A 15,823-nucleotide genomic window follows, 5' to 3' on the forward strand; every position below is an offset into this window, starting at 1 on the left:
TTTGTTTCTTAAAAGCTCATTTCTTGCTATTCTAGCACTCAGCCATCCTTACTCTTTGTAGACCTGCCACTTAAAGTGACAATATTGAACTACCAGGTTTTTTGGGTAAAGTTGATCCCTACATTGTAAAGGGGCCCTCTCCCCTATTCCACCAATTTCTTTCACTCCTAAAAGAGGAGTTATTGAATCTATCCTGCAGTGTGGAGGGGATGTTGTCCATATCACTGCACCATGGTGCCATACAGCTGCACAAACATACTCATTTTGTAGTCCCATTGGCCACATTTTAAACTTTGAAATTCTTTGTCGGTACTTGCAGAGATAGATGGAAGTCTTTAATAGCTTTTCTCCCTTGGGGGTTTAAAAATAATGGTTGCCTCGATTAGAAAAACAAGTCTAACCAAAAATGGCATTATCACGTTTCTAAAATGAATACTATGGCTGATAAAGATTCTATGCAATCCAATATGAACTTAACTGATGATCTTAGGCAATTGTTGGTTTTTTAGTTTCATTTAGTTTTTTGTTTGTGTGTATGTGTGTTTTTTAGGGAGCTAAAATGGCACTTATCCTAACTCTTTGGATTTATCCAAGAAAATGGTTGGAGTAAAATTGAGTTATTATTCACTAGAGTTTATTTCTGGCCTTATCTTAAAATAGAGCCCCATTTCCACCCTCAAAACTCTGACCTACTTTGTACAAAGGACACTCTGGAGGCAAATTATTGAGTTTAAATCCTACTTACCAGCTGTTTGACTTTGGGCAAGTTGCTTGCCTCTCTTGGCTTCTACTACCTCCTGTAAAGATCAGGAACACTAATTGCATTTCCTTCGTTGGTCTGTGGTGACAACTAATGAAGACTGTCTAAAGCCAAGAAAGTAGGTGTGACCTATACAGGATCCGTAAGATTGCAAAATAAAGCAGTCAGATAATCAGAGAATTTTTCATGTTGAAAAGGAACATAGAGAATATTTAGCCTAATCTTATCTTAGAAATGACACATTGCTCAATGTCGAAGGGCTGGTTTAATAACAGGGTTGGATCTGGGACTCAACACCTTTCCTGGGTTCCACCCAGCTAAATGGTCAAAATCTAGAAAGTAAGGCGAAAGCTAGTGCCTGTCTTTTGATTTTTGCTCTGTGTACAGCATCTTGTTACTCTTTCAGAACTAGAAGACTGAGCTATTGGTTGCCATGAGGTTAGCTCACATACTCCAGTGAGGTATGGGAAAATAAAGCAAAGAACAAACCTTAATCAGGAATTAGCTACATAACATTGTAAACTCTCAACTGAGTTGGAAAACATATAAAATTGTGAGGAATCCCTCTTTTAAATAATTGGTCTCATAAGGTTGTTGGGAACCAGGGATATAGTACAGAGATTAAAGCACTTTTCTTACACGTTGAAGCCACAATGATGGTTTGAACTCCAGCACCCCATAGAGTACCTTAAGAACACACCAGGAGTGGCCCCTGAACACTGCTGGGTGTAGAGTACCCCAAAACAAAATTGTTATGCTCAGTGCTTTTGTGAATTTGGGATTGCCCAGAACTACTGCCTGCTCTTATATTTAGGGAAAGTAAGAATACACATAAAGCTGTCATTATTTACAGAAGAAAATTAACTGTTTCACTCCCTTTCATCTTGCTTCAGTGAACTTCTAATTTACTGCAACTTCAGGCAACCACAGAAGGTGGTTGGTGATTAGCTTTCCCAGAAAGCCAGTAAGGAAAGGGCATATTACATTAACAGATAAGGAAAGTAGTAATGAGAGCCCTTATGAAGAGAAGAAATGTGCGTTTATTTACTTCATTCTTTTCAAGAACTCTTACCATCTGACATCTTGCTAAGGCAGCATAATTTTCACCGAAATGAGGAGTCTTTGAAATGCTCATGTAGCAATACGAATCACACAGCCATAATGTTCGGGGTGGGGAGGGCAGAGAGAAGACATGCACAAAAGAGTATTATTTATTTCTACTAAGTTGATCTGGACTAGGTAAAAATCTATCTGTGGTGACTTTAAGGGAATAAAAGAAATGGTGGAAACTAGCTGGGAAGAAACCCTAAGAAGCTTTTGGGGTGAGTGGAAGTTCAGAATCACTTACTTTCTTTTTTCTTTTTCTTTTCTTTTTTTTTCTTTTTATTTATTTATTTTTATTTTTATTTTTTTTTGGTTTTTGGGCCACACCTAGTGATGTTCAGGGGTTACTCCTGGCAATGTACTCAGAAATTGCTTCTGGCTTGGAGGACCATATGGATGGGACATGGGGCAGGGGATCCAATCGTGGTCCATTCTAGGCTAGCATGAGCAAGGCAGACAGCTTACTGCTTGCACCACCAGCTCCATCATTTACTTTCTATATGGATATTATAGCTAAACATTTATTTTGAAGAGGCTTCATAGTACTCAGTTTAAAGACAATGGGAAAAACAGACCCAAGTTCTTCTGATAACTTTATAGTTTCTTTTGAGGTGATGGAGAAATGGAAATTGGCAAAGCATGGAGACTAGACAGGGCCATTTCCTCCAGGGATTCTAAAGAACCTTCATTGTACTGTAGCAGTGCTTCTCTTCTTTCCCTCACTTCTGATTCTTCTTGCCAGATTGTAATAGACAGTAATCAAATAATTTTCTAAATACTTTAGCATTACCTTAATGCTGATACTTGTTTGGAGACAATGTCCAATGGTATACTTCAGGGACTCCTATGCTTGGAGATCACTCCCAGCATTGTTTCGGGGTCCATGTCGTGCCATTGGAGATCGAACCTGTACTTCCTGCAAGCAAAGCATGTGCTCATGAGTCATTTTTCCAGGTTGCTGTCTGTTTTTTCCTATATGTCACATATAGGTGAAATTATATGGTATTTGTTTTTTTCCATTGGGCTTATTTCTCTAAGCATGATGCCTTCTAAGCCCATCCATGTTGTTGCAAATAGCAGGATTTCATCAAAAACTATTCCATCATGTGTATGTGCACCACATCTCCCATGTCCATTTCTTAGTTGATGGTCTCTTAGGATGTTTTCAGCTCTTGACTCTTATAAATAAAACTGCAATAAACATGGAAGCACAGATATTCTATTATGGGTGAAAACACACAAGAGCCATTATTTCCAGATCTTTCAGTAGTGGTGTAGACATTTCTATATAATAAGTTAAAAAAAACTCTTGTTTCTTTGAAAATGTTTCACATGTTGCCATTCTGCATGCTCAGGGACACAACTTTATAGTTTTAATTTTTCCCATAAATGTCTCTCAGGCCTGTGGTGAGCACATACTAAGATAATGAGAACATTTTTCTTGGCATTACTGTAAAAGGTCAGCCATCCCTGCTTTATTCTTTGTCATTTCGTTTCCTCCTTGATTTCCACTGAAAAGGCTACATGTCTTTGCTTATCTCTGTTCATATTCCTACTCCCTGGACTTATTTCCAAGTCACCCTAGTTAGAGCCATTGTTGACTTCCCCTCTTCTGGGGGCCACTTCTGTCCCAGGTGGCACTTGGCACTGTTGATCATAGATCATCTCTGCTTTCATATTCTATCAGGATGAGAATCCCATGGTAATGTGTTTGATTGTTTATGAACTTATATGTTATATTTATAGCATCAGTTTAGTAGATGTTCTTTCCCCTAAGATTCTCTTTTTTCTCATTTTTTATTATTTTTGGGGAGCTATACCCAGAAGTTCAGGTTTAACTACCACTTCTGTGCTCAGGATTGCTCCTGGAGGTGCTCAGAGGATCTTATGACACCAGGGGTTAAACCTGACTTGTCCATGTGCAAGACAAGCAACCACTCCATCCTTTCTCTCTGATTTCTAGTTTTTAGTTCAATATGTTAAGAGGGTTCTCCACAGTTACAGTAAGGGTGAAATGTCAAATTATTATAACACTGTTATCCTAGAGACAGTCTTAATTACATAGTGAAGGCTTTTGTTCTCTCTGACATGCCATCTTTACATAGTCATCCTTATTGTAGACCTCAGGACAAGCACAAGCTGTTTTGTGTGTGTTTGATAGAAAAATTGCAGATGGAAGGTTCTAGTAACAACCTTCTTGACTCAGGTCACAATAAAAAATGCAGTTGATTTCTTTCTTTCTTTCTTTTTCTTTTTTTTTTTTTTTTGCAGTTGATTTCTAATTGACATTTCTGACTGATTGGCTCTATATCAGAGTTCCCATGACATTCTGTTGGCTTTGATTAATTTGCAATTGTTTAGTTTTTTGAGAGACATTATATTTATTAGATTACTTGTATATTACAAAGGATGAAAAGGCATAGAAAAGAGGTGTAAAGGGTGAGGTTTGGGAAGAGACCTAGAGTTTCCATGCTTTCTTCAGATGACTGTTGTCCCCAAATTCCCACCTGTTTTCCAACCTGGATCTTGTCCAATCCAACAACACTTCCCTTTAGATAAATTTTTGAGGCTTTATTCCACAGATCTAATTGACGAACTCAGTGACCACTGTTCTTTAAACCCCATCTCTGCCCTTGTTCCCTTCCCCAGAGACTAGCTATATTGTGTGGGGAGGATGGGGAACAGCTAGCACATGGCTAGCTCTGCCAATAGCTATCTCCCACCCCTAGGTGCTTTCCAATATCACATCATTAATAATATAACGAGACAGCTTTATAATTTTTAAAACTTAAGAAATTCCTAAGTTCTGGGGAGCCTGAGCCAGGAATTGTGGACTGAGGCCAAATAAATACCTATATGCATCTACCTATCATTTGAGTGGCCAATGTGTTTTATTTTTCACTTAAGATGACAATATTGCAAGATATGAGGACAGATTCTCATCACATAGAGGCCTTGGTGCCTTGACACATCACTGCTGATACAGGTCCTTGAAAATCATTTGGTGGAGGGAGTATTTTTTCAGGATTCTCCATTGTCACCCCTTGATTATCCACACCTTGGGAAGGAAGCCCTTGTGTGGATCCAATGTTGGAGGAGTGGAGGCTTAAGTTTTAGTTATTTTATAGGGAGTATGTTCATAAATTATGTGTAATGTTTCTGTCCAGATCAGTCTATTCTCTCAGTTAACTTGTCAGTATATATCTATATATATATATATATTCATAGATGTTGGTTTTACATTTTGAATTATACCTTAATGCTGCTTTATCCAGTTGTTCACCTTGTTCCTCTTGCAGTCTTTTAGAACTCTTTCATGCCTGTGGGATCTGTTTGGCTGTGTTTTTGAGCATTTTCTTCCTTCATAGCACTCTCAGTTGTTCTAGACTTGCCTAGTGTTTTCCTTTCCTTAACCACAGAAGCAACATTTCTGTAAAAGGATAACATTGCTTTTATTGGAGAATGTTATAAGAAACTAGTGGATGAGGTACTTGTGCTCTCCTCGGGGAATCATTGTCTTCATGCCCTCTGAATGAACTGAATTAGCTAATCTATGTATGAACACTGAACCATATACATACTTTTTTCCCCCAATCTATCTATTGATCCTTTATCCCAAATGTGTTCTTTCTAATGTCTTCAGCTTAAATCCAGTGCCATGTGGTTCATTCTTGCATCTCCACTTTGGTTATCTAAAATCTTTCCAATGGTGAGAAACTGGGCTTGCAGCAACTACTGTCCATTACTTCTATATGTTCTATCCTTCCATCCCCGTGTACGTGCAGTATTTTTAGAGTTGTTGACTCAGTTTCCTTTTTCTTCCTTTCCACTGATCAATGATCTGATTCCATAAAGGGAAGAGTTGATCTAAAACCATGTTAACTTGGATTATCAAGAGAGTAAAGATTGACTGCTCTTAGACAACTCAAGGCAAGGAGTCCTTAGGCATCAGTATTTGTTCTCATCTATGATAATGATAATATCAGAAATTTAGCACATATCCTAAATCATTGTTTCAGTTAAGGGAATGCAGGAAATAGTTCAGTCTCTCCTATGCAATGCTATAATGTTACTTTGCTATGTGTTCTGTGGCCTTTCAAGGCGGGGGATGGACAAAGTGATAATGGAAGCAATAAATCTGTACTAGGAATTTAAAATATATAGTGGTAGTAGTATATAAGCACCATAATTGCAAAGGCATAAAAAAAGTATGTAGAAACCATATTTTAAAGAAACACAGGTTTATATATTCATTTACTTTTCTGTTTCTAATGTTTAAATGTCCTAGGTTTCTGAGTTTATTCTTTGATACATTCAAACACTGCATAATACTATAAACAATTTACAGTACAACAAAATATGTCAAAGTATTTTTACTCCATTACCTTGCATGTGCTAACCTAGGACGGATCGCAGTTTGACCCCCTGGCGTCCCATATGGTCCCCCAAGCCAGGAGCTGTTTCTGAGTGCATAGCCAAGAGTAACCCCTGAGGATCACCGGGTGTGGCCCAAAAAGCAAAAAAAAAAGAGTATTTACTTCATATGATGTATCTTTTATTGTTTCTGTTAATATTTGTCTTTAAAAGTATATTTTCCACTAACATTCATATATTTAAGGATATAGTGTTTGCAAAGAAAAGTTTAGACCATCTTTGCTGTCCTTTTATTTATTTATTTATTTATTTATTTATTTATTTATTTATTTATTTATTTATTTATTTATTTTACAGAATGGCTGCCCATTTTTGGAAATCATTCAGTACCTGTAGGTTTTTAAAATTTATTTCTAAATGTTCTTCCATGAATCATTTAGTACCTGCAGGTCTATAAAGTTCATTTCTAAATGTTCTTAAACCTATGAGTTTTGTGAGAGAAGAAATAGCATGTCTCAGTTTTTCAGCAAATGAAATATGTAGATAAAATTTTGAAATAAAATTTATAAAATGTCATATATATCAGATATTATAAAAGGACTGAAAAATCTTACATGAAATAGATTAACTTTTTCAAAGAATCCCTGTTATTCACTTTTTAAGAGGAACCTATGTAAACTTTTCATTTATTTTTGGTAATTACCTAGTCTCATTAATTTTTGGTTCCCTGGTCACATTTAACTGAAACTGTCTAAATGACAAATTACTATAAAAATAAAAACACTGAATTCCTAGCAGTAGATTATGTAATAAAGTTCATCTTACCTGATGTAGATTTGTTGCATGGGAAATAGACCAAGCTGTATCATTGATAGTGTAAATTCAAATAACTAAAGACTATATTTTAAGATTCTGTAATATTTAAAATAGTCTTAATGTTCTCCTGAGGTATGAAAAAGAATATTCTTATAAACATCAGGTCAGTCTTGGTAGCATTAAAGTGAATGAAAAAAAGCATCTAAGACAGTTTAGAAACTTAGAATTTTCATTTACTTGGTTGGCAATTTCTTTTTATCTTAAAAATTCACTAGTTGTGAAAAAAATTTAAGTACCAAATCAATTTTAATGGTCAAAAAAATGATCAGTGACATTAGGAGTGTCCTAAAAGAAAGCTAACATACTATTCATACTACTCAGAAGCAAGAGATAGTTCACTTTGGTATTTTGATTTAAGGTGACTTAAATTAATTCCTAATTGCAAGTGTGGCTTTCTGTGACAACTCAATAATTATAAAATTAGAGGTGTAGCCATTTAATCAGGAAAAGTAAGTGTGTGTGTGTCTGTCTGTCTGTTTGTCCGTCTATCTATCTGTGGTCATTGGTACTGGCCTTTGCTTTTTTCTAGCGTAGAGATAAAAATAAGAACTGTACATGTATACTAAAGAAAAATAATAACAGGAATTTTTTATGCATCAGTGAATTTAACCTTACAGCTTTCTTTTTTTGTTTGTTTGTTTGCTTTTTTTTGGGGGGGGGTCACATCCAGCAGCACTCAGGGGTGACTCCTGGCTCTACGCTCAGAAATTGCTCCTGGCAGGCTCGGGGAACCTTATGGGATACTGGGATTTAGATCGCCATCCTTCTGCATACAAGGCAAACACTCTACCTCCATGCTATCTCTCAAGCCCACCTTACAGCTTTCTGTTTTCATCCATCACTATATGCAATCTCTCTGCCATCTTTTGTAGAATTATTTAAGTTCTGATTTTTATTTTTATTTTCAGGAGAAAAATGGATTTTTGCCAAAGGTTCAGATTAAAGAATTTTTACAGACCATTGGGTAACAGAACATGTGGGTTGAGCGAAAATGAGAACTAGATGTGTGTTTGCTAGCTACAGAAGTGAATTTGAGATGGAAACCTTAGTGCCTATGCTTGTAATAGTCTACTTTTTTCATATTTCACAGCAATTTCCCCAAATAAAGCCCTTCTCTAAAGAAGAAGCGCTCTGTGTTCACTTCCTCTTCCCTCTGGAATGTCCCCTTATTAAAGGAAGGCAGCAGAGTAAGAATGGGAGGGAAGTAAATAAACAAATTGTTTTTTGGTTTGGGGGCCATACTCAGAAGTGCTCAGGGCTTTCTTCTAGCTCTGCATTTAGGGTCCTAGTAGTGCTTGTGGTTCCAGAAGGGTTATTAGGAATCAAACTCAGGTCAGCCCAAGGCAAGCAACTTATATATTGTACTATCACTTCAACCCTATAATTAACTTAAAAAAAAAAAAGAAGTAGATCTCATACCTGGCAATGCTCAAGAGTCATGCAGTGCTTGGGATTAAACTGAGGACATATGCTTACCACATAAGCCATATCCTCAGTCCCTAAAATGGTTCCTTTCTGCTCTTCTTTAGCTACCGAACTATTCTGTTCCTATCTTTATATTGGTATGTACAACTTTCCTTGACTGTGTAACAACAGAACCTTATACAGAAGAATCCTCAGGTGTATAACTTTCATTTCCACCCAAAATTGTATCCATCTTCAGCCTTGGGCAGAGTGAAACTACTGAAACTTGTGTGGAGGGCAATCTCATACAGATTTAGGAGTTGACAACTATTGATTGTCATTTGTACACTCAGCCAGAGTTTCATGGTATATTGTGTGACTTGCATTGAAGTGGAGACATTTTTTGGTATTTGGCTATTCAACCTTATCGAAACCTTTGTTTATCTCGATGTTGTATGACGAGAGAGAGAGAGAGAGAGAGAGAGAGAGAGAGAGAGAGAGAGAGAGAGAGAGAGAGAGAGAGAGAGAGAGAGAGAGAGAGAATGGGAAGTTGTTACTATTGGATATAGTAAAACTTTTCAGATTCTTCCATGGTCTTCATTGACCCCCACACTGAATGGGGGCAGTTTAGTTCTCACTAGTAAGTGATGTGATATTACCTCAATATAAGGGAAAGAAGGTGGGAGAGATGCCTTGTAATTGCTGGGCTGGAAGGGAAGTTTGAACTTCCTTCCTATATAGGGTCTCACTGGCACAGAAGTAGCTTCCTGACAGCTGGAAAGCTTGAGGATCATGGCTCCTGTGACTTCAATGGTTCTACTCTGGCAGGAGTGTGGGTGCTAAAGGGTGTCCCTCAGCTTCTGTGGCATGAACTGATCAAGTTTGTATACACTGTTTGACTCAGAATGGAGCAATGGATTGTCTACAAGTATGCTGTCCTACAAGGCTCTCCTTTTCCTCCTCTTTTGGCTGAAGGAGGTGGCCTTTATTGGTGTTAATTCAGATTAATTGCTGGCTTTTTCATTCTGGTATATATGACTCCAAGATTCTTATCTCCATGCTGTTTGGCCGGGGGGGGGGCTTGGGGTCCCAGGCTGATTTTCTTTCTGTTTATTATGTCTTATTTTTCTTTATGCGAATCAAACTAGTTAGGATTTTACTTTATAGAAATGTGAGAGGATAGAAAAAGATATGTAGTAAATAAAGGTCACCATCACCGATGCTTGAGTCACCTTTTTTTTTTCCTAATAAAAAAGTCCATTCTCATTAAAAAAAAAGATATGTAGTAAAGAAAGAACATATGTTTCTTCATATTAGGAAGAGCCTTCTTGCAGACTCTTTTGATCTAGGGATTTTTATTTTTATTTAACAGGAAAAAATAGGGGAAAAATAAGTGTACTCTACGTTTATTGGGAGCAGAGATTCTCATCATTTTATTTTTGTTGTATTTGCTTTCATCTTTTCTATATTTTGTATGGATGTTTTGAAGATGAAAGAGTAATAAAGTGAGTAAAGCACTACCACATCCTCAATTCAATACCTGATAGTTTGCTACAGTTTAAGTTTTTGTATATTTGTCCCTCTGGCTATTTCTACCTCTCTTCCCACTTATTTTTGATGGATATTAGTATACTTTTGCATGTATATCATTCATTGGACTTGAATACTTATACAGGATATTGAAGGACAAATTATTCATAAAGTAAAATACAGACTTCATGCTAATTTTTAAAATTAAAAATTTTGTTTTCAATTTCTTAAGCACCATGTTACAATATTGTTTATGACTGAGTTTCAGTCATACAATATACAGCACTTTTCACCAGTGCATATTTCCTGTCACCAGTGTCCCCAGTTTCTCTCTCTACCTCTCCCCTGCCTGCCTCTGGGGCAGACATTTTACTTCTCTCGCTTGCTCTTCCTTTTTTTTTTCTTTATCATGCAATTTGATGAGATCTTTTGTTTCTTGCTTTCTTCACTTTTTGCCATACATCAGTTTGACCACATTTTGCAGCATTTGTACGTTTTGCATATAAGAACTTCCATATAAATATGGACACCTCTGAGTAGCATTATTTGGTACAAGGTTTTAGAATGCATTAATATTGTTGTATGTATCAGTGTCTGCTGTTTGATTTTGTTAAGTGTTCTTTAACTGCATGATAATGATATCTATTCTGGGCAGCTTTCAGGATTTTGCTATAAAAAGTTGATAGTTGAGGCAATGTAGTCATTGCTGTCTTCTGTATTGAATATAGCACAAATGGAATTTAAGATTTAGGATCTGTAGTCTAATCAATAAGATGATTAAGGCACATCAAGATACAGTCTGTCATAGATAATATCTACATTTTCTTGTTCCTAATCAGTTTATTTAAAGGTTAACATTTTTGCAATAAAAGCAGCAAGATACAAGTTTTAATGTTGTAAAAATTAGAATTTAGCTTCTTGGCAGTAAATTTTATTTTGTGAAGAAAAACCATGGTTCTGACTACATCATAACTGTAATATTTATTACTAAGAATGCCAAAATATCCTCTAGAGGAACATCCTATTTCAAGAAAACTTAGAATACTCTATTCCTGTGCAAAATATTGATGTAGTTTCTGCAGATGAATTCAGCTGTGCCTGGCAAGCCTTCACTTGTCTGGCCTTACCTATTATGTAAGTCCCTTGCCTTTCTATTTCCCAAAAATCATTACCTAAGGGGACTATCATTTCTGATGGATTGATTTGCTGATAGATATCAGGGGAGTACTTTGGCTGGAAATGGGGCAAGATAAACTGTATGTGAAATTCCAATTAGAGTGGTATGCTTTTAACAGTGTGGGAAGAGATAGAAAATATGTTTACAAACTTTTATTATAGCTTTTCTCTGACTTAATTTTTCTTTATACAGTTGATGGACTGGACAAAGCTTCTATAGCCAACTCCGATGGCCCTGCAGCGGGATCCCAAACACCACCCTTCAAGAGAAAGGGGAAACTGTCTTCCATTGGTAAAATCTTTAAGCCTTGGAAATGGAGGAAAAAGAAGACCAGTGACAAATTCAGAGAAACTTCTGCAGGTATGAATATTATAATCTGTGTAGAAGTGATCCCTTATTAATACTTTATAAAGGGTACAAAATTGGGGCAGAAGCAGTGGCGCAGCAGTAAGGTGTTTGCCTTGCACACGTCTGACCTAGAACAGACCAAGGTTTGATGCCCCGGCGTCCCATATGGTCCCCCAAGCCAGGAGCAGTTTCTGAGCGCATAGCCAGGAGTAATCCCTGAGCATCACAGGGTGTGGTCTGTGATGCTCAACGGATACAAAATTGTGTTTTGCAGGTAATTTTTTCCAGAAAAAAGTAAATCATATTTGAAATTGAATGATTTCATTTGAGAGTGAAAAAATTTGGAATTCTGATGTGATTTCTTTTTATAGCTATTGTAGTTCTTTTTTTTATTCTTGCACATTCATCTAAAACTGTGATGTGTAGTGGAAATGGGGATAGGGTTTTAGTGGTGGAGTACATGCCCTGCATGTGCAAGAGCCTGGGTTTAATCCCTGGCACCACATGGTATCAGCCACCCAACCCCTCCCAGGTCCCTCATCACTGTCCGTGTGGTCCCACAAAAATTAAAAATAAATAACTATAAAAGCTTATGGGTAGGCAGGAATAGAAAGATCATGGAAGAATAGTGGCAGAAATGCTATTTATTCATTTACCCGTGTGCATACATCAAATACACATATTCAATATATTTGTGGTTCAGTGGTAGAATTCTCACCTGCCAAATACATCCACTTACCTTTTTATTCACTTGGATTAAGTAACACAATCCTGTTTGTTCATTCAAATTTTTAGCATTCGTTTCTAACTAATTTGTTTGTTGGGTTTGATATAAATGGCAATGAAAGAAAAGCTCTTGGGCACATATGCAGTTTAGGATTTCTTCGAATATTTCGCTTACAATCTTTAATGAAAGCACCATGATTTACAGAGTTGTTCATAATAGAACCTCAGGCATACCTGGCCCCAACATCACTGTGAGTTGTCCTCCACAAGTGTCCCCGGTTCACTCGCAGCTCCCAGCCTTCTTCTTTGATGGCACATTTTTTAGTTTGAATGTTGTAGTTTGAGTGTTGTTTATGCTGTACCTAGATATATACACAGACCTCACCTCCATAACTCTGATTCTTTGGAGGCTCTTATCTATTAGCCCTGTTATCTCCTTTCTCAATTTCTTTCCTTCTCTACCTTACTTCTGTGATCTATAATCTAGGCTCAAAAGTAATCTAGTTATTCCCCCTTTTATTCCTTGCATTAACTCATCTTGTTATTTTATATCTACCATAGATATATATGTCCTTCTTCTAACTTCCTTCACTTAATTTATTTCACTCAAATTGTACCAAATTGCATGATTTTTATTATTCGTACAGCTACGTAGTATTCCATTGTGTATTTATTCTACACATTCATTATCCGTGCCTTTCCACCTATTTGTCATTAGATACCTAACTCAGGAATCAACTCAGGTTCAGTTTCTTAACTATTTTACCAGTGCCACAAGAAAAATAAATTTGGGGGGTGGTGGTAGGAAGGTACGTATACCCTGAGGTGCTCAGGTCTTACGACAGACTCTGTACTCAGGGATCACACCTGAAAGTGCTCAAAGACTATATGGGTTCCAGGAATTGGACTGACACCAGGTCGGCTACTTGTGATGCAAGCTTCCTTCCCATTTTAGTATCCTTCTGCTCCAGAATATTTCACATTTAAAAAAATTAATGATAAAATTTATGGGATTTATTTAAAAATAATTCCAGGGGCCAAAGCGATAGCACAGCATTAGGGCAGTTGCCTTTCACGTGGCCAACACAGGACAAACCCCAATTCAATTCCCGGCATCCCATATAGTCCCTGTGCCTGCCTGGAGTGATTTCCTAGTGCAGAGCCAGGAGCAACCCCTGCGCACTGCTAGGTGTGACCCCAAAACAAACAAAAACAAATAAAAATAATTCCAGAGGAATGGTAGTTATTGATAACATATTGCTTTTGATTTGGTATAAGTTGCATAAGCTTATCTAGTTTATATAAGCTGATGTCACTATGGATATATAAGTTTCTTACTGTCATTTCTCTGCTTTGAGTTACTGAAACATTTTCTTTTTCTTTTTTTTTTTTTTAACCTTTCTTTTTTTTTTTTTTTTTGGTTTTTGGGCCACACCTGGTGGTGCTCAGGGGGTTACTCCTGGCTGTCTGCTCAGAAATAGATCCTGGCAGGCACGGGGGACCATACGGGACACCGGGATTCGAACCAACCACCTTTGGTCCTGGATCGGCTGCTTGCAAGGCAAACGCCGCTGTGCTATCTCTCCGGGCCCGAAACATTTTCATAATAGAAAAAGAAGAGAGGGCCCGGAGAGATAGCACAGCGGTGTTTGCCTTGCAAGCAGCCGATCCAGGACCAAAGGTGGTTGGTTCGAATTCCGGTGTCCCATATGGTCCCCCGTGCCTGCCAGGAGCTATTTCTGAGCAGATAGCCAGGAGTAACCCCTGAGCAATGCCGGGTGTGGCCCAAAAACCAAAAAAAAAAAAAAAAAAAAAAAGAAAAAGAAGAGAACATAGAAAGGACATAGGGGAGAAAATAGCAGCGTGATTATTGAATTCTCTTTGTTCATGAATCTCGTGTTCTTCCACTTCTTGGGAAGTGATGGGCCTAGTAAGGCGGCCTGAGGACTGACACTAACCTGGCTGCCACGGTGCTCAGTGACCTTGAGCCAGTTAGATCAGCCAGGAGACATCAGTCACCTCATCTAAAAAGTTCGGAACTTGAGTGAGATGAATCCTACACTGTTTTCAGTTTCATGTTCTGTTGTCAGACTTACCTCCTTCCACCCTCAGGCTGGACCTCTTGTTCGTCCCTGTTCCTCTTTCGTGAGTGGAACCACACTCAACCTTGCGGAAGCCCATCATTCAGTTCCCTCAGCATGTGGAGATTCTGGCTCTTCCCATTCTATGAATGTCCAAAGAGGGAGAAGGACTCTGGACAGTGAGATGAAGCTAGTCGTGAGAAGGGATGGAAGTTGCAGCAGTTGTGCTTATGCCTTTTATCTGAATTTGGCCTGCCAACTTCTTCCTTCATGTAAAGCACACAGGGTCAAAGAATCTCCCCATCCTCTTCCTCACCACCTTTTTATAAATGACTTTAGCCACAGAAAAGCCGCAATACACCTACCATCCAGCTCAAAATATTAAAGGAAACCATTTTGTAGAGTTTCAAGTGTTCTTTTAGCTTATCTTCTGTTATGCAGGAGAAACTTTTTTTTAATATTTTGTTTCCTTTTCAAACTCATAATGTTTATATAAGTTTAGCTCTAGGAAGTCTTACATGGAGGCTCTAACCTAACCTCTAGTTTTATTTATTTTATTTTTTTCTTCACAGAATTATTTATGGTACATAGTGACAATGAATGAGGGGCATTGCCACCACCAGTGTTGTCCTCCCTCCACCCCCGTTCCCAGCATGCATCCCATATCTCCTTCCTTTTCCCCCCAGAGTACTAGTGTTGTACTTTACAGCTTGTTGTAGATTATCTATTCTGTTGTCCTTTAAGATAAAGAGGATAAGAAAAAAAGGAAGAAAAAATTTGGTAGCAACTACCAAAAAAAAAAAATGCACCCTGTTAATAAGAAAAGAAAAAAAAATCACCAAATAATAATCACAGGAATGAAAAGGGAAGAGAAAAGTGGAAGAAAAAAGAGAAGGAAAAAAAAGTCAAAAACTAACAAATCAATACTATGTCTTCAAGGTTAAGGAGTTAAATAAATGTTATAGCTTTAGATTGCTTTGTGTACCTCTAGGAAAATTTATAATGTACTGCAATCTGGGGTCTTGGGGGACAAAGTAATTGTACATGGGTTCTGCTTTATCGTTCTTTGATTGTAAGTTTAAAATTGGGGTGTCAGCAGGGGATTTCTTCTGAGAACTCCGTTTTTGGGTGATTGTCCTTCCACTGTAACTTTACCTTGTCCTCTTTCTTTTCATCATTGTTCACATAATTAAAATAAAAAATTTAAAAAAAAGAAAAAAGGAAAACTAACAAATCAAAACAAAACAAGAAAAAGAAGGGGTGCTGGGGTGGCAGGGTTTGGCACTCCCTCCACTTTTTTTTTTTGCATAGGCACAGTAAACATTGGGGGAGAATGGGAATTCCCGTGGCCTCAGAGATTCAGGGCTTCTCCATCCTTGAAACATACCATCATGGAATCAACCCCTGGATCCATAGATATTCATTACCTCATCCCAAGGGCTT

General features: G+C 37.5%; 1 protein-coding gene across 1 annotated transcript in view; it reads left to right on the forward strand.

Moving 5' to 3' along the window:
• Positions 1–15,823, forward strand: part of PHACTR2 (phosphatase and actin regulator 2) — a 135,806-nt gene that overhangs the window by 25,114 nt on the left and 94,869 nt on the right. The window contains exon 2 of the mRNA XM_049789389.1: positions 11,418–11,585. Coding sequence (XP_049645346.1) covers positions 11,418–11,585 — 168 coding nt within the window. The remainder of the gene's footprint in view (positions 1–11,417; positions 11,586–15,823) is intronic.

The sequence above is a fragment of the Suncus etruscus genome, chromosome 15 (genome assembly GCF_024139225.1).
Source record: "Suncus etruscus isolate mSunEtr1 chromosome 15, mSunEtr1.pri.cur, whole genome shotgun sequence".
In the NCBI taxonomy this organism is placed as follows: Eukaryota; Metazoa; Chordata; class Mammalia; order Eulipotyphla; family Soricidae; genus Suncus; species Suncus etruscus.